The sequence below is a fragment of the Ambystoma mexicanum genome, chromosome 4q, assembly GCF_040938575.1.
Source record: "Ambystoma mexicanum isolate Mex_15411 chromosome 4q, UKY_AmexF1_1, whole genome shotgun sequence".
NCBI lineage: Eukaryota > Metazoa > Chordata > Amphibia > Caudata > Ambystomatidae > Ambystoma > Ambystoma mexicanum.
In genome coordinates, this window is record NC_090928.1 from 1,126,985,044 (window position 1) to 1,127,007,860 (window position 22,817).

General features: G+C 48.1%; 1 protein-coding gene across 1 annotated transcript in view; it reads right to left on the reverse strand.

The window, feature by feature from the left end:
• Positions 1-1,007: 1,007 nt before the first annotated feature.
• DNAH14 (dynein axonemal heavy chain 14) overlaps positions 1,008-22,817 on the reverse strand; it is a 2,000,441-nt gene continuing 1,978,631 nt past the window's right edge. Inside the window, exon 87 of the mRNA XM_069608705.1 lies at positions 1,008-1,470. Within this exon, the coding sequence (XP_069464806.1) occupies positions 1,267-1,470 (204 nt within the window). The 3' untranslated portion in view covers positions 1,008-1,266. The remainder of the gene's footprint in view (positions 1,471-22,817) is intronic.

Consider the following 22,817-nt stretch of genomic DNA (forward strand, 5'->3'; position numbering starts at 1 on the left):
AGCGTGGTTGAGACCCTCCCAGGGGCCATCCATCCAAGAACAGGTCAATGTGCCGTGTTCATATCGGTAGAGGGTTTCCCAGACCTCTTTCCAAACATAAGAACACTCAAGGTTGGCTTTGCCCATAACGCCAGCAAAATTGGCCCTAAGTAAAAACCCTCATCATGTTTACTTTGCCCATAAGGAGAGTAAAATGCTATGCCAATATTTAGGGTTCAGAAGTGGTTCCATGAGCTAGTCAACTCCCATTACCATACAATAATCAGCCCTCCTCCCCCGAACCCCACACTCATTCACATGCTCGCTTATACCGACAACCCCTCGCATACATGCATACATAAATACGTAACATTTATTTTTTCCTACCTCCACAGCTCATGACTCCTGCCACCACCAAACAGGCTGCTCCGGATGGCTTTCCAGCTCTAGCACATTCTGCAGGCAGGGAACAGGGGGAGGTGTCAATCCAACTTCTCGTCCTTTTTGGATCATGCAGGCGTTTCCCAGAGAACCATTAATTCATCGCCCCATGCTCTCCAGACATGTGGGGATGTGCAAGAATGCCATCTACAAAATGTTGGGCTTGCAGTTACCCACCCTGCATGCTCAATTGGCCGTGCAAGACTGGGAAGCAACACACCCCCAGCCTAGCCATTGGATACGAAGAGGTGCAGTAATCTAAGCCAGGGGAAACTAGATTTTGTTAACAAGAAAAACAGCTGAGGGAGAACTTTACTTGTCTGGTTTGTCCCCTGCAAAATGCATGGTGGGACAGCGACCCGTTTCCCATTATGGACACGCTTTCACTGAATAGATCCATGAAACAATAACTATAAAGAGAGGGTAATCCATGCACATACTTGTAATCAAGCAACAAGAAGCAAAACTGGAGATGGACAGGAAACTGCAGACACCAAATGGAGGCAAAATAATTAGATCTCTGGGCAGCGGCAGACTTATACATTTTTTTTATACAAAATTCTAGTTTGACAATTAAATTCACTAAATAATATTAAATCAGAACATTTTATTATTTACAATATGAGAATTATATCTTGAACGTCATTATTTTCCATTAATTTAATATCATATTTTCTTGCTTAAAAGCTTGCTGTGTTTGTCTACCACAAAGCAAGACATTTGTATGAGAATGTTTTGGGCATTGTAAGTTCATTTTCCATTTTCTATGTCACAATTGTTTGCTTTCTTAAATCCGTTTTTTTCCACTCTGCTTGGTACAAGTACACGCTCACAGATTGGTGCCTTCTAGTCATCCAACTGGCAAAGCAAAGCCGCTCCTCTGGTGATCCAGTGTCGGGGAGTGATCTGCGTTGGGAGGCTGACGGTGGTCACAAAGTTGGTGGAAAGGCCCGTTGACGATAGGATTCCAGCTCTTTGCGGGGTCCTGTAAAGAGGGCACTCGTAGCACGCCGGCCCGGCATTGTTCTCATTTTCTGTTTCGTTGATGATCTAAACATGTAATGAAAATAACTATGTGACATACATGGATACATCAACACACTTAGAAGATAGCAACTCAGAGTCAAATACTCAAATGAACAATAACCATTGTTCCAACTCTCTTGTGCAAACTACCCTGTATTCCATTCGAGCTGCTCTGTTTCAGTGCTGTCCCTGGTTTCTGTACCACATATTCCCCAACACCCACTCTGTTGTTCACTACTCTTGCCACTGATGTACTGAACCAAATTCAGGATTGCTCCATTGACTGTTTGCCTTTGTAAGTGCTTCTGGATGAAACACACTGGACCTTAAATAAATAAACACAAAAACAAAAAGCATGTAAATCCCACTCATAACTTCGTTTCATAATGTACCAACAGGAAACTGAAGCTTAAACAACAACTTTCTACTTAGGTTACTAAAAGAAATTTTTAGCGGCATAACAGAATTCACGTTTTGAAGCACAAAATTCCATTTATTGCAGCATTTTTGCGGGACCTCTTAATCAGGCAAAACTGCTACAATAAATGCAATTTTGTGTTGCAAAACGTGCATCTTCTTCGTCACAGGTGTTCTTCTTCGTCACAGTACTGAGAGAGGCATCTTCGTTTAGTTAATTCCTATTCTTCCTCGTCCCAGTAGTTTCTAGGGGAATGGTAGGGTGATAGTAACTCATAACCCTATTAGGGAAGGGGCTGCTGTTTGGGTTGTCAGAAGTGGGTCCAGGGTCAGGTGATTGGCAGGGATACCACGTTATCTCCCTAGTCCCATAGGGGTAATCCCCACCCATGTGATCCACCTGCTGAGTACCACCCCCAGGGGGACTATCGGGGAGCGGCCTCACCTTTCTGGCCACATAGGAAGGGGCTCCCCATAGAGCAGAAGGCACGAGATGCGAAGATTCGTCTCAATTATTGCACGTTTTTTCAGAAGATTTTGAATTCCCCTAGCTAAATGTCAGTTGTCTCATTGCTCACTACCACCACTGCATTGTCTTTGGTATTGTAAAGTACAGCACTGGCTGATAGGCTCTGGCACAGGACATCGGACGCCTAGCATATGTAGTGATCAGCAATGAGCCAAGTTTTGAGTTCTCTTCCTTTGTGGGACAAATATAGCATTTGTTCAAGATAAGTAACTGAAAGACTCGTACCACCAATTCGTCCTCTCTAACAATGCAGGGCAGAGATCAGTAGGACATCTGCCAAAAACAAGTCTCTGCAGTGTGTATGTCATGAGTGGGTGATTAATGATCTATTATGTAACTGACAGCCAGAGCAGGAACCATAGGGCTAAGATGATACAATCCCTGCATTCATAATAGAATAACAAACGTGTTGTAGCGTTTTTATTATACTTCTGATAGGTTAAAGGACCCCTGGGCAGCTTATTGGTGAAGTCAGTGGACTAAAGTGCTATGTGGTATGTTAATGTTATTCTTAAAGACATTTGTACCGTGCACTGTCAACCACAGGAGTGTTTCCCAGGCGCTTTGGGGGAATCTGAAAAGGAGAGTGTGAAAAAGGGGGGCTGTGGAGGGGATTAAGGGAGTGTAGTGGGACAAGGAAAATTAGAGATTGAGAGGTCTTGATGGCGGCTTCAGTTCGGTTAGCACCGCTCGCTGAGCTCGAGTGCGGTTTTCGGGTCGGAGCCAAATTCCCATGTGGTGGTGTGCCTGTTATGTGCCGTTTTTTGTTGCAGTGTGGTGAAGTACGAGCGGAATACTGTGCAGATAGGTGGTTGTGTGAGTTTCTGTATGAGTAGTGTATGCTGAAAAGTTTTAGAGTTGGGTTAGTGTTTTTTTTCTTACCTTTTATCTTTGCGTTTTGCGCTCAGCATCTACCATTATCCTGTTTGTTTGGTATTGTTGTATGGACATCTAGTTGGCAGGCACGTTGCTGAGTGGCAGATTTCATCTGTACTACTCTAGTGGTATGTGTACAGGTTGCATGAGGCGCGTGCCCCGTCCTGGGTTGGCGATGGTTAGGTTAAGGATTCAGGTCCCTCCCTGCCCATCTAGTGGGGGTCCTAACCTACCTAAGTATCCCTATATGCTTGCGTTATGCAGATAGGGTGATCGGGGCATCCCCCCCCTGCCCTCCGGTTTAGGGGATCAAGTAAGGGATCATGGATTCCTCCGTGGGCTTCTTGTTTCCCTCTGTGTCTATACTTCTTATTTACTTAGCGAACGCCAAGTTTTCTAGTGGAATGTGTGCATGGTAGTTGGGGCGCATTCCCAGAGTCCTGGGAACGGAGTTGGGGCTTGCGTGGCCGGGCATCCTCCCCCCGACCCTGCGGTTCAGGAACATTAAGTCAGTGATTATGGATTCTTCCCTGGGCTTCTTGTTTCCCGCTGGGTCTATGCTTCCTAGTCGCTTCCTAGTGGTTCTGCAGCGAGGAGCCAAGTATCTAGTGGTGTGTGTACATGGTTGACTGAGGCGCAGTCCCCCCATCCTGGCGTTGGTGAAGGTTAGGTTATGGCTTCTCGTCCTTCCCTGCCCATCCAGCGGAGGGGTCCTCTTCTACCTAGTTTTCCTTGTGTACTAGTGGTATGCGGGCATAGGTGGTCGGGGGTCCTCCTCACACTTTCCGGTTTAGGGAGATTGGGTTAGGGCAGTTATGGCAGGCGTCCGCTCCATGCTATCCGGTCTAGGGAGAATAAGTTAGGGACCATAGATTCCTCCGTGGGCTTCTTGTTTCCCACTGTGTCTATGGTTCATAGTCGTTTCCTTCTGGATCTGGAGCGAAGAGTTACGTTTTGAGCCCTTTTCTGAATTCCATGTGATCCCTTGTATTGTGTATGTTTTTTGGTAGGCCATTCCAGGTTTTTGCTGCCAGGTGATAGAAAGATGATCCTCCAAATGTTCTTTTATTGTATAGTTTTCGTTCCAGGCAGATGTGGTTGCTTGATCTGAGTGGTCTTGTCGGATGGTAGATAGTTATTTTCTCTTATAGGAACTCTGCTCCTTGGCAATTCTTGAGCGATCTAAATCCACTCTAACCCCACAGAGGGCCTCTGTATAGGAAGTAATTTTGTCAAGCCCGTCCATTCACGGTGTGAGGTGCCGTACAGTGAACCCTGCCACGTTTATTACAATACCTGTCACAGAAGGTAAGTGCATGATTGTGTACATACAAAGGTCCAGAAATAGCTAATACGAGTAAGGAAGGATGCACTTGAGGAAGGGGAGGTCATCTTTGCTGATGGATCATCAATGATTGATCAGGAGACGGGACAAAGACACACAGGTTCAGCAGTGGTATGTAAATGGGTTGTATTAGGTTGTAGTTCTATAGAGGTTACCAACACACTATTCGGCAAATGGAGCAGAATTTATTGCATTAATTGAAGCATTAGAGGCATCCCAAGGGGGCTTGGTGACCATATATTCTGACTCCGTGTACGTGACCACCACCATACATTCAGGGTTGCCAGGATGGAAAAGGCCTTGTTAGAAAGACTGATTGATGCCCTGTCCCACTGAACACTAGTAGCAGTGGTTAAATGCGCTGCCCACACTCAAAATACAGACTCCGTTTCACTTGGCTTTGATGCAGCAGATAGGGCCACCAAAGAAGCAGTGTATTGAAGGGACCGTGATGGCACAGCATACCCTGAGGTGGCCAATCAACAGTTGCAGTTAGCAATCTCATACACTGCAGTACCACTTACACAAATAATTGAACAACAAGGACATGCTCCACAGAAGAAAGAGCTTTGGGTTAAAAGGGGTGCTTACAGTCACCGACTGATTTGATATGGAGACAGAACATTACAGGTAAATTAGTAATACCACTGGAATATGAGATAGTCATATATTTCTGGCTAGGTCATGGGACTGGGATGGCCATGGGGGTCACGTGCCACCACCAGCTTTGTGAGTCAGGGCCTGGTGGTAGATCAGGGATCTCCAAAGCTCCCCAGTCCATCACCAGCCTTCCATAAGTCCCCATTATTAAGCCCTAGGGAATCCCAAGATGGTAGGTCTGAACCCTGTGAGGAAGGGGGATCCTGGAAGAAGAAATACATGAGAACAGGGTTAGGGACCCCATGGTAGAGCTGGAGGAAACCACAAAATTAATGGGAAGGCTAATTTGCCAAGTGATAGAACCTGGGAAAGAACCCCAATAACCATCCCACCAATGGATTAACCTCCAATGCCCACAACGCCAACAGCAAAATGAGCTTATCCACTAGAATCAACATTCCTCCTGACTCATTACTAGGGTGGTCCACAGAGCTCTCGAAAACTATCCTATTCTTCAACCCTCCAGAAGCCAGACGCCAACCATACTTGTTATCCCCTTATTATACCCCTGTCCAGGGACATCATCTGGGGTCATCAGCAGCGACCCCTGCAGCCTCTGTCTGCGACCCCAATATTTAAAATATTTTATTATTTTAAATATAGGGGTCGCAGATTGCAGGGGTAGTGACCCACCAATGAGATCCCTGCTAACCCAGCCAGCTCAGCAATGAACCAAGGAGTCCTAGGGTAACACAGATTTCACGTTCACAATATTTTAGTTGGTTAAAGATATATGGTTCAGGTCATGTGAACACACAGAAAGTAGTGGCGCACCCACCACTGTCCTATCACGACAGCGACATTAATAAGATTAATAAGATAAGATTAATAGCAATAATTTGCATTTACCTCATGGATCTCAGTCAGTGCATTAGTCACTCGCACGAAAAGGAGGACAATACATAATCTCCCATGTCATTATACTGCTGTGTTACAGCCAAGTCTTCCCATAACAAAGAGATTCCAGAATGAACACATTTCCCAAATGCTGTGCGATGTTCGCTCATACTTATGCATACTTACATACTAGGTGCATGAAAAGCACAGCACATAAATGGCTAACAGCATAATGGTATGGCTCATGATTCAGCATGGCAAAAGTGCAGAAAATGTGGCTCATTTTTGGTCCATAGGGTGATGTTATTCCATTTGAGCAATGTCTCCTCACCCCTTATTGCCATCTCAGAGCATGGTCTCAGTTGTGGGGGTGAGGAGAAATGTAAGGGCATACAGGGAGTAGGGGCTAACAAGGGATCAAGCAGGCAAGCTGCTAGCCAGGAAGTCCTGCATACTCGGTGCAGACAATGCAAATGTTTCAATCAAACAACTAGAAGCGTAGACATGAATATAAGTCCTGCAAGTGCATGGCGATAAACCACTTTGACAAATTGCACCAACAGCATGGTGGTATATGCAATTTGGTGCCCATGTAAGAAAACGTACATAGGCAAGGCAGAAAGGAAAATAAGGATAAGGATTACAGAGCACAAAAGTTGTATTAGGAATATGAGGGTGCAGAAGTAAGGCTCGGAAACAATGGTGGCATGTTTTTGGGTAGAAACCTTTACTAAATGGAAAAGGGTTGGAAAAATCCATCTCTGTCCCTAAAACTAAGAGGGGGTTCCCTGCCTCTAAGAAAACTAAGGAAATTGTCAGACTGTCCAAATTATGTCTGTCTGTCACTGTGGTGTCGCAAAAAGCCTACTTCTGTCCCTAACACCAATAGCCTAAACCAACTGAGCAAGCATGATCTTTTCTGAAAGTAAAGTGTTCTGTGTAGATCCAACCAACATAAACATTTCCAGTCTCTTGGGTAATCACAAGTGGCAAAAATAGGGAAATGTTAAAAAACTGTAGCACTCCAGACTCCAAGGTTAGGGTCGTAGTCCTTTCCTCTTGATTCCTTTTTATAGTGTTTCTCTCCTTTTGGGGATTCTCAGGCCTGTACTTGCTTATACAAATGTCAATAGACAGTTCCTAAGAATATGCTCCTTATGCTTCTTCTGCTTATGCCACTAACTTGGCACACACCTTTTGTCAAGCGTAGGATTTGTTTGCACAATGTATTCTACACTTATTTTCAGTGCCGTTCGCGTATATGTTATGATATGAATTTGTAACACACCTATACACAAGGGCTTGAAGGCGTGACGAGGCAAGGAAGGGGGAGGACAGAGGCAAAGATTTACTGGGGCAGGTGACATTGAGATTGCGCAAGTGCAGGAGAGGGGGAAGGGGAAAAGTGCCAGGGGAGGAGGGTAGTGCTGTATACATGGGATAAAAACAATAACAAGAAGTGCGACCAGCAGGTGCCAGGTGCAAGGATAAGTGCAGACAGCAGGTGTCAAAAAGTGCAGGTTTGGGGACTGTAAGGTTAAAGATACAGACCCAAGTACAAGGGTTGCCGGGAGGCAGTGTGGGTGTGCAACTGGGCGGGCAGGGTCCTGGGCCCGAATCAGAGGGTAGCCAGGTGACCAGTGCATTATCAGACAGAAAATCAGCAGAGGAGAGGACGAGAGAAGTCAGAAGCAAAGAGGAATGTCTTGAGGTGCTCCCGGAACCGGAGATGGTTCTCCTCAAGTTTCAGAGCGGTAGGGAGGCTGTTCCAGAGGGCGGCACCAGCCGAAGAAAGAGATCTACCACCAACTTGTTGCTTGGAGAAGTGACTGACCCTGAGGGAGTTGGAGGTGGATGAGCGAAGAGCTCGAGTAGCAAGGTATTTGCGAAGAGAGATTGGAGGTATTGAGGACTCAGACCCCAGATGGCCTTGTGGACAATGCAGAGGGTCTTGAATTAAATCCATGCAGTCACTGGGAGCCAATGCAGAGATTTCAGTGCTGGAGAGATACGATCCCTGGGCTTTAGGCCAAGGACAAGTCTTGCAGTCCTGTTCTGGATGAGTTGCAGAGGGCTGAGAGTAGAAGCAGGCTGATTTAGAAAGAGGCTGTTGCATTAGCCCAGCTTCGAGAGAACCAGAGCTCTAGAGACAGTGAGCTTCGCAGGGGAAGGAGACGAAAGGAAGAATACCTCTGAGGAGGTGCAGTTGGTAGTTTGACTTCTTAGAGACGTCAGAGATGTGAGGAGAAAAGGAGAGTGTGGAGTCGAAGATGACTCAGAGGTTCTTAGCCTCACAGGTGGGAGCAGGACGAGGGCCAAAGGAGGCTGGCTAGAGAGTGACAGGAAAGGAGGGTGCAGGTGTGCCGATGAGGAGAATCTCCGTCTTACTGGCATTAAGGCAGAGATTGTTGGCGGCACACCATTCCCGGATCGCACACAGACAGTCAGAGATGAGATAAGGAGAAGAGGTGGCAGAGGGGAGCCTGAAAACGAGCTGAGTGTCATCCGCATAGCACTGAAAGTTGGAGCAGAGAGGCAATGTGGTGGGCGAGAGGTGCCAGGTATTGGTTGAACAGCCAGGGAGAGAGGTTAGACTTCTGGGGAACACCACAGGTAGAGAGTGAAGTAGAGCAAAGGAAGAACCCAAATTGGACCTGGGACGGTTGATCAGGGAGGAACGAGGTCAGCAAGGTCAGGGCCTGATCAGTGACACCCAGGTTATCACGGAGACTATTGAGCAGGAAGGCATGGTTGACCGTGTCAAAGGCAGAAGAGAGATCGAGTAAGATGAGGATAGTGGAGAGATTAGAATCAAGGTTAGAGAGCAGGTATTCACAGATGTTCAGGAGAGCAATTTCTGTGCTTCTGGCTGCTCTGAAGACCAGCTTTTCCAGGAGTTTGCACAGGAAAGGAGTGATGGAGATCGGGCTATAGTTAGACAGGCAGGAGGGGTCGTTTGAGGGTATCTTGAGAAGAGGGTGCACAAGAAAGTGCTTCAGGGGGGAAGAGAAGGCTCCAGTGGTGATGGAGTGGTTGCAGAAGTCAGCCAGGGCAGGAGCAAGGGTGTCAATGTGGTCCTTGATGGTTTCGGAAGAACAGGTAAGAACCTGTTTTGACCAGACTTGCATAGATCAGACGTGTTTAGAAACCTCACCAGGAGAGAACAGAGGAAAAGAAGAGAAAGAGCGAGGAGAGGTGGCCAGAGAAGGCCCGGAGCAAGAGGAGAGTGTAGAGGGAGGAGGAGCGGACGAGAGGTTGGACAGGATGTCCTGGGTTTTAGAGATAAAATGAGAAGCCAGGGCCGTACAGAGGGCCTGGAAGGGGACAGGAGAGGTAGAGACTGCAGAAGGATTGGACAGCTCCTTGCAGATTTCAAAGAGTTTGGCTGAGTTGTTAGATGCCGCAGAGACGCAGGCTTGGATGTGGGCTCTCTTCTTAGTGCAGACAGAGAGCTGGTATTGCCTTTGGTGCAGGCAGCAGGCCAGTTTGTCAGAGGATGCACAAGAAGCTAGCCACTTCTTCCTTGCCAAACAAATGCCCTCTCCTGGACTGTCTTTCTTTTGTGTGCTAGTCCCAGACTCGTAATATAACTGCTTGATTGACTCTCATGCCAAGCAGTTATCTTTTCATGAACTTCATATTTGGGTGCAGATCTCAGACTCCCAATATTCAAACCAGCTTGGTAAACTCTCCTGCCAAGCTTTCATCCTCTCAAGGACTGTCCCTCTTTGTGTGCTAGTGCCAGACTCATAACATTCATAGTTGCTTGGTTTATTCTCCTACCAGGCAACAGTCACAATGTGGACTATCTCTTTTTGGGTGTGTGTCCCATACTTGCAATATTTGGATTGGCCTTTGTTTCTGTGTCTCATATGGGTGCATATCTCAGACTTGCATATAATTCCCAGAGTCCCAGACCCTCTGCATCCAGATTCCACCTCCACCCCCTTGCACTTACCATTTATTTGCAGTAATCATGTTAAGTGATACTGTTGATCTATAAAAAGCAGTACTAATTGAACTTTCGAATTTGATAAGTGGATGGCTTACAAACAAAATGAAAGTGTAATGAAGTGATTAAAATCTGTGAAGAAGCAAGGGAATGGCTAACTAATATGAGGAATGCCTAAAGTTTGGTAATCTGGATGACTCTAGCGAATGGAAGCAAAGTTCTTCAATAACGAAAAGGTTTAAGTTATGTACCTGTACCTATTGTTCTCTATTGGTCTGGCATGGATTCACATGCTCATGAATATTCCCTGTCGTCAGGCTGGGAATCCTCGGTAAAAGAAAAAATGATTTCACTTGAAAACTGTATTTCTCCTCTAAGCCAATCACTGTCCTCTGGGTCATACTGCCCCCATCTAATGACAGTGCTCTCCCTAAGCTCCACCCCTGGTAGCCATCTTCAGATTTGGTTAGCATATGGACCAAGAAGAGCCACGGAGGGTAAGCAGGGAGGGGTTGCATGTGAATCCATGCCAAACCCATGCTGGAGAACAATAGATAGAGGTAAATGGTTGTATACGAATTGTTCGTATTACAACTGTTCGAATGACAATTGACCTTTTCACAATTGACCGAATTGTGAAGGTCAATTGTAACATATATGTTACTATATATATATATATATATGATAACTTAAACCTTCTCCAGCATGGAGTCTGGCATGGATTCACATGCTCATGAATAACGATTACAAAGCAGTACATATACACAACCACAGGAGGTGGCAAGGCTCAACAGAAGCAATAAACACTCACCCCTGGAACAGACTCAGCTCAAATGAACAGTTTGCGTAGCACCCTGGAGTCCCTGTCGACGCAGTAGAATCTCGCAACGGTGTGCGTGGACCTTCACGTAGCAGCCTTGCAGATGTCGAGCAGGGGCACGTCAGAAAGAAACACCATTGTTGCTGCGATGGCTCTGGTGGAGTGGTCTCTCGGTAGGCCCGGCAGTGGTATACTAGACAGTCGGTGACGGTGCATGATGCAGCCGGAGAACCACCTGGAGATGGAAGCCTTCGACAAGGCCTTTCCCTGATTTACAGGTCCAAAATTAATGAAAAGCTGAGAAATCTTCTGAAAGCTCTACGTGCGTGCCACATAAAACTTCAAGGCACGAGCAACGTCCAGCGAATTCAAGGCCCTCTCCGCTGGCGACCACGGATTCGGGAAGAAGACGGGCAACACCAAAGGGTCATTGACATGGAACTCTGACGACACATTCTCCATAAAGGTGGGTTGTGTATACAGTACCGCCTTCGAAGCGTGGAAGGACAAGTACGGCTGCTTGCACGACAGGGCCTGGATCTCCCCGACCCACCTGGGCAAGGTGATCGCCATGAGGAAAGCCGTCTTCCATCATAGAAACTTGAGCGAGCCTTCATGCATCGACTCGAAGGGAGCCCCCATGAGCTTAGTCAAAACCACATTGAGCTCCCAAGTCGGGGCAGGAGCCTTCATTGGGGGAAAAGTCCTGAAGAGTCCTTTGAGGAACTCCTTGACAAGTCTGTGCGACCACAGAGAAGGCCTACCTAGTGCCCTGGTGTAACGGGATATGGGGGCCAGGTGCACCCTGATAGAGGCATAGCCAGTCCAGCCTTGGCCAAGAAAAGCAGGTATAGCATGAGCTGTGGGGCTTTCACACGCTGAGGGGTAATCTTCGGAGCCCAGCACCACATGGAAAAATGCTCCGACTTATGGCTGTAACACGTCAACTTTGAAGAGGCTCTGGTCTTGGCCAGGATGTCCTTAAATTACTCTGCAGGTAAAGCATAATGTCCAAAGTCTAGGGCTGCAGGAGCCAGGCCCTGAGGTTCAGCGACATAATGCAGAATTGCTCCTCCCTCTTTGGAAAGAAGGTCCGGAAGTAGTGGCAGCCTGATGGACGGTACCACTGACAGGCGTAACGGGTCTGGATACCAGCAGGAGCGACGAGTGTCATCCGACAGTGACACTGTCTGAATGTGTTGATCACTCATAGCAGAAGTGGAAAGGAGGAAAAGCGCATCGGAAAAGTCCCTCCCATGGGAACCAGAATCCATCTCCCATGCTCCTCGGCTGAGGGAACCTGCTGGTGAACATCTGACACTTGGTATTTGTCGCTGTAAGGTCGATCTGGGTTTGGCATTATTTGTGGAATAGAAGATCCACATGATCGTGGCAAAGCTCCCACTCATGGCAAGGACGCAGCTCCCTGCTGAGTGAGTCTGCAATGGCGTTCTTGGTTCCCGCCAGGTGAAAAGGGACGAGAAACATGTCCGGACGAAAGGCCAAGTGGCACAGATCCTGGCTCCCGCTGGAGAGCGCTGAAGGGTGCGTCCCATCTTGCTTCCAAATATAGAACATGGTGGTGGTGTTGTCCGTGAAGCTCCTCGCCATATTGCCCCTCAGCGATGGCAGGAAGGACTTAAGGGCCCAGAAGACATCCCAGAGCTCCAGGACATTGATGTGAAGTGTCTTTTCTTCTGGCAGCCAGAGGCCTCTTGCATGCAAATGTCCGGTGTAAGCTCCCCAACCTTCCAGAGAAGCGTCCGTGGTGACTGTCTCCTGGTAAGGAGGGACCTGGAATGGGGCCCCTTGCGTGAGATGAGAGCACATTGCCCCACCCCAGTATTGCTCGCCGGAACTCCTCGTTGAGGGGGATCTTGTCCATCCAGAATCTCAAGACTTGCAGCAACCTTGCATCCAGAAACTCCTGGAGAGGCCTCATCTGTAGTCTGCAAAGTTAAACGAGGTTGATTCAGGAATATATCAAGCCCAACAGCGACTTGATGGCTCGCACAGTAGCCAGCCGTGCTGACGACAGGCGCTGCACCTTCCCTAGGCTGGCTACCACCCTCTCTTGCGAGGGAGATGCCAGACAAGTCACTGTGTTGAGTCGTGCTCCCCGAAAAAGAGATTTCTGCGATCTCTCCAAGCAGGACTTTGGATAATTTATGGAGAATCCCAGATCCCTCAGCAAACGTGCAGTCCTTGCCATTTGCTGGCTTGCCAGAGCATGGGAGCGGAATAAAACTAGCCAATCGTCCAGGTAAGCGTAGATGTGGATGCCCTCGAGACGAAAACGCATGGCCACTAGAGCCATGATTTCGGGCCGAAGGGAAATGCCTTGAACTGATAGTGCCACCTCTGGAACTCGAACCGCAGCAACTTGCAGTGCTTCCGATGGATGGGGATGTGGAAGTAGGTATCCTCCAGGTCGAGAGGTGCCAGGAAGTCTCCTTCCTCCAGTTGGCCAAGCAGGTGCTGCAACATGACCATCCTAAGCTTCTGTGATTTCAAGTACTTGTTGAGGCGTTGTAGGTTCCGGATCGGCCACCACCCTCCTATCTTCTCTCGGCCAGAAAGTATCTGGAGTACACCGCAGAGCCCCAGAGGTGCTGGGGAATGGGTTCTATCACCCCCATTTTTAGCATGGCTTGGACCTCCTGCAGCAGCTGCAGCACATGCTGTTCTTATCGAGATACAGGGGGAATACAAAAACACCTGCTTTGGAACTCCAAGGTATGCCCCTGTCCGAGAGCCTCTAGCACCCATCTTTTGGTGGTGATGGTCTTCCACGTGCTGATGAACCTTGCCAGCTGGCCTCTCACTGGGGTGCATAAGTGGGGGCCCCCGAGTCCATGGCCGGTTCAGGCCTGTCTCAATGCCGGGGCCCTTCCCTGAGGGCAGCGTCGGCGCTGTCCTCCAGTGCTGAATGCCTGCCAACGGCTTCCGTACGCCTATTGTGCCGTTCAATGGGAAGGCTGCCAATAAGGGGTGGTGTAGCCCTTGGAGACCTGCCGAGTTTTTCCCTTGAGGAACGAAAGGATGATGATCAGCGTTGCTGCAGGGTGCCCAGTGAACATGCCTTCTTCATGTCAGTTTTGATGATTTGAAGAGACTCGTTGACCGTCTTGCCAAACAGGTTTTCTCCATGAATGGCATGTCCAACACCTTAGACTAAACGTCCGTTCTGAAGAGACATTCCTTTTCCCATGTGACAGAAACCAGTGCCCGTGATGTCCACCGCCACTGTGATGGTGTAGTCTGAAGTCAATTCCCCTCCTGGAACAGCTCAGGAGCTTCTGCCTTCCTGTCATCAGGCAGAAAGTCCAGAATATGGCCCAGGTTATACCAGAGCTCCCAGTCATAGCGTGACAAAATGGCCAGGGCATTAGTGGCCTTAATGATGTTCTTCCCCATAGCGTCCAGCCTCTTCCCCTCCTGGTCGGGGGGTAGCATGGACAAGGACGACGGGTTCGCAGAGTGTTTCCTGGCTGCGGTTGAAACCACAGAGTTCGGTGAAGGCTGGGACCTCAGGCTTTTGGGGGGTGAGTCTGGGACTCTGTATTTCTTCTCAAGCCTGTCCCGCTTGGGCGGGGCAGTGCTTGGATTCTTCAGCAGCACTAGGCCTTCATCCCAGATATCGTCCAACAATGGAACGGACATGATGGTCCTCCGCCTGGACTTGCGATGTTGATAAAGGAACCTTTCCTTTTTCGTCTCCCCAGGCACCAGTTGAAAATTTTCCCAGGGAGCGCTGTTGTGCACCAACGAAGGTGGCTGTCTGAGGTGAAATCTCTGCAACTTCAGAGATCTTGTAAGCACTCTCCTGCGTTGAGAGGCGAGTGCCGGCACAAAATAAAACAGGAACGTAAATGTTACCAGTCAAGGCACAATTGGGCGAAATCTGGAAGCTGCCCGCTTCTTCTGCAGCCTCAGGCGAGCTGGGCGAGCCGTGAGGGGCCCCTCCCGTGAGGTGAGCGCCAAAAATTCATGCTCCGAGGACGGGATAGCAGTCCGCTACATCCGAACGTTGGCGGGAGCCGAAAGAAATATAAACACACTAGGACCGTCCGGGACGACGGGTGGTCTGCCTTAATACATCCAGGATCGAGAAGGCCGGGTGGAGCAGCAGGCACCCCACCCGTAGAGTGGGGAAATATACCCGACCATCCGGAGACGGGCTGCCTCGCCAGAGACCTGCATGGCGGGGCACATGAGACATGACAGCTGACTGGTAACGGGCACCGGACACTTGCTGGGGGCTCCTCTAGCCACTAACCGCCTGCTCCTCAGTGACCGCCGGGAACCTCCCCTCAGTACCCGACTCTGATACCGGCCAGGATTGCCTGCACAACGACTTGGCTGCAGATGGTCCAGAGAAGCGTGCCTGCAGCGGTCGTGGGCGAGTGAGGACACAGGATGTGCCTGCAGCCACACAAACACCCCAGAAGGTACAAGGCTTGCAACCCCGGTGCCACAGGGGGTCCATGACACCGTAAGGGAGCCGCCGGGATCCAAGACTCCCCTCCACTGTACTCTGGCCCTGGTCGACCCAACCCCTGGCGCCACCTCCATAACTCTGAGCCCTATGACTAAGACCCACGCCAGACCCGAGGCAACTGACCCAGGAGGGATCCAACCCTGTGAACATTTTGGCAATTGGGATCTAACCCAGTGAATTGGACACTTTTGGGATTTAACCCAGTTATATATTTTTCTTTTTTCAGGTAGTATATTGGCCAGGAATTGGAGTTCGCGCCTCACCCACCTTTTTTTTTACATGGATCCATACATGAATGCGCTTCAACCTGGGTTTCCTGCAGTAAATGCAAGATTGGACGATATAGGAGGCACCAATGCTTCAATAAGATCTGATATACAAAAAGTGAACGCTAGAATGTCAGAGGCGGAGGAGAGAGTGAGCACCCTGGAGGATACATCAGTCATCCATGGAAAGGCAATTGAAGAGTACGGGACAAATGCGAGGACCTCGAATCTAGGTTCCGACGTAATAATATCAGAGTGATCGGGGTAGCAGAGAAAACCATGAACATCCCGATAGAAAAATACATGGAGGAAGTTCTCTGATCACTGTTTCCTGATACCCACTTCTCGCAACAATTTTTGGTAGAAAGAACCCACAGATCTTTGGTTGTAGGCAAAACCTTGTGCAGTGCCCTTAGGGACCATTACACACAATTAAGACTACAGGTGGCAATACAAGTTTTACCTTTGGTGCAAGCCTGTACTACTATGTTAAAGTGGTAGCTGTAGCGGAGCAGCCAGGCTGATCTCAAGAGTATATGAGCAGTAGCAGGGATTACACAAAGGGACCACAATTACTGTGACTCAAGCAAACACTGACTCAAGGTTTCAGGTAAAAAATATAAGTACATTTATTTTTAAACCGTTTGTTATAAACACAACACTTCTATTAATTCAAAACCACACGTAAAATACACTACAACTAACCAATTCACTTTGTACGGTATAACTCAAGGTAAGTACCCTATGTTTTAACAGACCAGTGTTGTGAAACAAAAGACGTTACCGGGAATACATATGCGATCACTTTTTGACAGTAATGAGTTCGGTCTTACTAAATAAACGCGTATCCGCAGCAAGAAATTTTACCGGGGCAAAAACACACTTAGCACCTGAGATACCCAGAGAGAGTTGGGGGCAAAAATCATAGGCAATACTTTTGTCAGGGCAGACAGAATCAGAGAACACTCATGGACAGAAATAAAAGAGTCAATAGGCCGGAGCCAGTGTCAAGTGGAACCGGGTTCCTGTTGTCGAGGATCACACAGTCGGACAGTTCACGATTCAACGTAGCCAGGAGTACATAGATATTGTCAATAGAGGAAGCAAAAGTTATAAGAAGGAGGGAAGATAAGGACAAGCCTTGTTGTCATGACCCACAGAACGCGCTCCTTCTGGACTTCCTGGTCCTTGTCACGGCGGGGCTTGCATTCATTGTTTCTCCCAACATGGCCGTATCACGTGACACGCCTCGCACCAGCCTTCACGGCGGACGTAGTACGTTCCATAAATATGCCACACCCCGTGGCCCCGCGCGTCTCAATGCTATTGCGAAGTAGCGACCAGACGTGTGCTCCGTAGCTCCCGGTATTGTTTCCCTTGCTTCTTCCACTCTAACCCAATTCTAGTCCCTTTCCTTCCTTTCTTTCTTGATTCCTGGACTCGTGTGCTAGTTGCGCACCCTGCTATTTCCTGGATTTCTGGACCCCTGCATCCCGGTTCTTGAACGCATGCTTGAGTCGGAAGAGACTCGTGCAGCCTTATTCAAGACTCGAGCAGTACGCAAGAAGGCATTGATCAAGAAATCCAGCAAAGATCGAACTCGGGTGAGAAGGGGGGAAACTCCTTGACACTTGTAGGGGGGTATGGAGCCAGTACGATCATTGCATTTCATATCGTTTGGACCAGGCGCATACGGTAGTGGATAGCGGGTCTGCTACCTCCTTCTCTTCCTTTATCGTGGCGAATAACATGCTTTGTAGGTTTAATGGGGCGTCTGCGCATTTTTCGGCTTGTATATGAGCGTATTGTTCTATAGCGTTGCACCAGTATTTAGCAAAGTGCACCTGTGCTGTGTAGTGGTAGAGCGGGAAGTCGGGAGTGGCTAGTCTGCCAGTGTTGTATCTTTCATACATCTTGGTCCATTCTTACCATACCCCCTCCCCATACAATGCTAGTGGCTAGTTTCTGCACTGTGTCAAACAATTTACGACCGGGCCATATGGGAATATTACTGAACAAATATATCCGTTTAGGCACCACCACCATTTTTAGCAAGGCTATGCGGCCATACGTGGATATTCGGAGTTTGTTCCATGTATTAAGTTTGCATTTCAGTAGGGTTAAGTACGGTTCATAGTTGTTAGCACATAGGGTACGTTCATCTACTTCCAGTATTATGCCTAGGGACCGCGTCGTCGTTGGGGACCAACGGAACTGGGATGTGGCATCTGATTGTAGTGTGGACCGGGTCAGGGGAAGTATTTCGGATTTAGTCTGGTTAATTTTATATCCTGAGTATTTTGTGAATTGGGTTACTTCTTGCATTACTGGGGGCAGGCTAATCTCTGGGTCCCTGATGTACATCATAGTATCATCTGCATAAATTGAGATGAATTGCGGAGGTCCTCTAATGCAGTTTCCCCTCCTGGAGTGTTTATGTCATTACCATGCCCTCTACCGTGAATGCAAATATGAGGGGAGATAGCGGGCAGCCTTGCTGTGTGCCTCTATGGAGTTTGAACCCAAGTGATAGGGTTGTGTTTTTTCGGATTCTGGCTGTGGGGTCTTTGTATAGGAGCCATATAAATCTTAAGAATCCCGGTCCGAATCCCATCTTTCATAACATGGCGTACATAAAGTTCCATGAGACGGAGTCAAAAGCTTTCTCTGCATCTAATGCGACCGCTACAGCTTTAACTTTTGGGTCTAATTGGGAGGTGATGGCGAAGAATCTTCGTAGGTTCAGGGCTGTGGAGCGAGAGGGGATGAAGCCGGATTGGTCTGGGTGTACTAATTTGTTCATGTAGGGTAGTAGTCGATTGGCTATGGCATCGGCATATATTTTGGTGTCGACATTAATTAGGGACAGGGGGCGGTAGGAGGCAGGATCATGGCGGGTTTGTGTGGCTTGAGCAGGACCGTTATTACGGCCTCTCTCATAGATTTAGGCAAGATTCTGTTACCCAGGGATTCCTCCCACACTGCCAGCCGTTTAGGGGCGAGTTCCGTACTAAGTACCTTATAGACATCTGCAGGAATTCCGTCTAGTCCTGGCGCTTTACCCACCTATAGCTCTTTTATTGCTTGGTCAATCTCCTCTAGGCCCAGGAGGAGTCCAGGGTGTCGCTATCCACCGGTTCCAGCTGGGGGAGTGGAAAGGAGTCCATATATGTCTAGACGCTCATCTGCCGGGACTTGGTCCGTATTCGTGTACAGTTTAGTGTAGAACTCTAAAAACACATCATTCACTTCCCGTGCATCCGTATGCGTTTTCCCTTCAAGGTCATTGATGCTGGTGATGAGCTTAATTCCTTGTTCGGCTTTGATGAGGTATGCTTAAGTACTCCCTGCCTTATTTCCCTCTCCGTACCTTCTGGCTTTTACAGGTTGTGACATATAAAAGACCTCCCGCTCTGCTAATGTTTTAAATATTGAAAGTTGTGATTTCAGGGGGGCTAGTGTGTCAGCTCCTGGTGATTGTATATGTGCCTCTTCCAGCTCTTTGAGTGAATGCTCCGTTCGAGTTAGTTCTGCCCTATGTCACAGAGGGTGCCATGTATCTGTGATATCAGATGCCCTCTCAGCCATATCTTGAAAGTTTCCCAAACCGTTTTGACCGATTCACCGATCCCATATTGTGCTCAAAGAACTCTGACACTTCCGCTCACAATGGTTCTATCATTGCTTCGTCTGTCAGCATGTCTGATGGCATTCGCCAGGTGCGTGTGGATTGATCGAAGTCTGACCATTGTATATCTAGGAGGACCGGGGAGTGGTCCGATAGTGTGTGTGGCAGTATGGCACACTCTCCGATCTTCGGGATGTATTCCAGGGAGCACAGCCAATAATCTATACGCGAGCTGGATGCGTGTACGTGTGAATGGAATGTGAAATCCTGTTGGACTGGGTGCAGTTCTCTCCAAGCATCTGCAAGGGGTATCGTGGCCATGGCCTGTATGAGAGTCAGTACCGACTTGGTGCAGTTTCTGTGGCCTGCAGATGACCTGTCTACTGATGGGTCCAGAATTGTATTAAGGTCGCCTCCCCATATTACTTTTGCCTCCCCCACGGGTGAGATTAGTGCTAGTATCTGTAGGTAGAATTCTGGAGAGTCTACATTCGGTCCGTATGTATTGATTTGAATCAGGTCCTGGCCGTGTATTGTCCCCCATGCGATTGCACATCTGCCTTCTGTGTCCACTCTCGATCTAGACATTTGAAATCCGGTGCGTTGATGAATCACAGTTAGCTCCCCCCTTGCCTGAGAGGAATAATCTGTAGCTATTTTTTGCTGGCTCCAGTTACGGGCAAATGTTTCAGTGACTTTCTTGATCGCATATGTTTCTTGTAGAAACAGGATATCTATACTAGGTCTATTGGCATAAGCAAGTATTTTTCTGGCTTTGATCGGATTCGCCAGGCCTCTGATGTTCCACGTTAGGAGTCTAATCCCTTGGGTCATTCTGTGTGCTGGGATCTGTAGTGCATGTCAACATTCTTCTTAGGACTTTTGATTCGGCTGGAGCTTCTCCTATGTCGTATTTTCTTCAGTTTCTTAGAGTAAGCAAACTTTTCCCCAACTTCCCTTGCCAAATTTCTGTGTTCCTTGTAAGTATCTGTTCCTCTCTGTTTCCTCCCCTCCCCCTATTGTGGGCAACTGGCCTGACCCATCTCCCCTTCCCCCACCCTCACCATCCCCCCAATTGGACAGTGTAGTTCCCCAACTTGATTTAACAGTCTGATGCAGTGGGAGGCTGTGTGCGGCCAATGCTAGTCCCTGGGAACTTGCCGCCTACGTGTGCATCACAACCTTATTTTGTCGCTGAGTGGGCGTGCCGGTTTTCACTATGGTTTTTGGGCTTTCCAGTAAATGTGGCCTGGAGTTGTCTTATGGGTTCTTACAATCAACCATTGTTCTGGGTGTCGGGAATGTGTTGCTCTATGTAGTTCATTGCTTCTCTGGGTGTCTCGAAAAAGTGGGCTCTGCCTGGATGTTGGCATCGCAATTTGGCAGGGAACAGCATTGCATATAGTACTTTGCTCTCACGGAGTGCCTTCTTCACCTGGTCGAATGTCCGTCTGGCTGCCTGCTCCCCATTAGAGAAGTTTGGGTATATATGTATCCGGTTAGAGTCGAAAGACAGAGTGCCCTTCTCCTGTGGCAGGCGTAGGATAAGATCACTATCCCTGTAATTAAGGAGGCGGGCTATAAGCGTCCGTGGGGGGGGGGCGCCCGGCTTGGGGGGCGGGGCCAAGTGTTAGGGAGAATCCTCATTCAATGGCTAATTTCCCTTACCTAGTGAGTCCCTCAGCAGCTTTGCTGGATTTCTGGAGTTATTTTTTTCACTTGGTAAGAGTGTGAAGTTTTCCCCCACTCTTACCCATGTTTTGTCATGTGTATTTCATCTGTTTTTGTGATTGTGGGCTCTGGAGTACACCACTTCAGTAGCCCCCTTCTTTTGTGTGTTGCACAGCAACTTCAGTGCAGTGACACAGGGTTGTCTTTCAGACTTCCCACCGACTCCATTTCTGAGGCTGACTACTGTCCCCCAGGAAAGGGTAAAGTTACCATTAACTTTACTTAGTCATTTAACCCCAGATCCAGTACACGCCATCTTACATGGTGTATTGGAAAGGGTTACTTCTTAGAACTTTGTATCTGTACCTCCTAGAGCATTGTTTCGCTCTTTTAACATTTGGACTTGGCTGGTGGCAGTGGTATCTACCCTAAATTTTCGACCGCGTTTATACTATATAAACGTGGTATTGTTGTAGGCTATTATATTAGCCTCGAACTTAAACCCGCTTGACAAAATACTTTTTCTTTTGGCTCCGGTCAGGTTTATTCGCCATTTCTTTTTGTTAAAGGCCTTCTTGTGTTTTACTTAGCATTGCATCCACATTAGACACCACTCTACAGAGAAGATGGGACCGGGGAAAGAGATGCGTCTCGGGGACCTCTACTCAGATGGGAGATTTGTGACGCTAGAAGAGGTCCAAAATAGAAAGTGGGAACAGGCCGCATCACAGCATTGCAGTACTATCGCCTGAGGGCAGCATGCACTACAAAATGGCCCTCATTCCCCAACAAGCCGCCCGTTCTTCAATTCCTGTCCGAGGTCTTAACGCAAAAGGGATTCGGGGGCAGCATATCCATGCTATACAAGGCGGTACAATCGCATACCCCATCCAGAAACAGGTTGAAGGTGAAATGGGAAAAGGACCTATGCATCACAATAGAAGATCAACAGCGGGCAAAATACTGCTACTTCACCAAGTCCATTTCCCTCAGTGCCAATTTCAGATTAATCCAATTCAAAATGCTGAATCTGCACGTCACTCCCAGAAAATTAACCAAGTTTGACCCCCCCAACAAGTGCAATACCCCAGCAGCAGATTCCATACACATGTACTGGAAATGTCCGCCTATTAAACAATATTGGGAAGAAGCAGCCAAAACACTAACCAAAATACTAGACATACACATACCAGCAACAACGCTGAAATACTTGCTGGGAGATATTGGCAAAGTACTGATAAAAATCCGTAGACTCTTTACAGTAGCGGGAGCAGTGGCCAAAAGGAATATACTGAGGAACTGGAAGGCGAAGACCCCCCCAACTCTACAAGCATGGCTGAGAGACTTGATGTACGTTCATGAGTGCAAAGAGAACTACATTAAGGGTATAAACGCCATCTCCAGGCCAAAAGACATATTGGGCCCCCTAAGGAGGTACTTAAAACACCATCCAAGTAGATTTAGATGTAGAAGAGGGTCATTCGGACTAATAACACTGCATATTATGTTAAGATAAGCTCTCTTTAATGTATTATGGTCAACTGTCAGTTGTTGGAACACATTTTTATGTATTGCTGTATTGGATTCTTCTGCTAAAAAAAAGTTAAAAAAAAAAAAAAATGTTCAGAGGCCCTGGACATCACTGAATGGAAGGCGCTGACCTCATTCGGTCCCGAGGCCCTGTGTGGCTCATCCGTGCTTGCTGGCTCTCCGTCCGCCGGCACAAAGTCTTCGGACTTGTCGGTGTCCGATGGCATAGCCACCGTATCCGTGCCCGTGTGCTGTTGGGGTCAAATCCCGAGGTGGAGGCAGCGTTGTCGGTGGTGTCGGTTGGCGCCTTGGACCAGCAGGGTCCTTTGACTTGTGTTT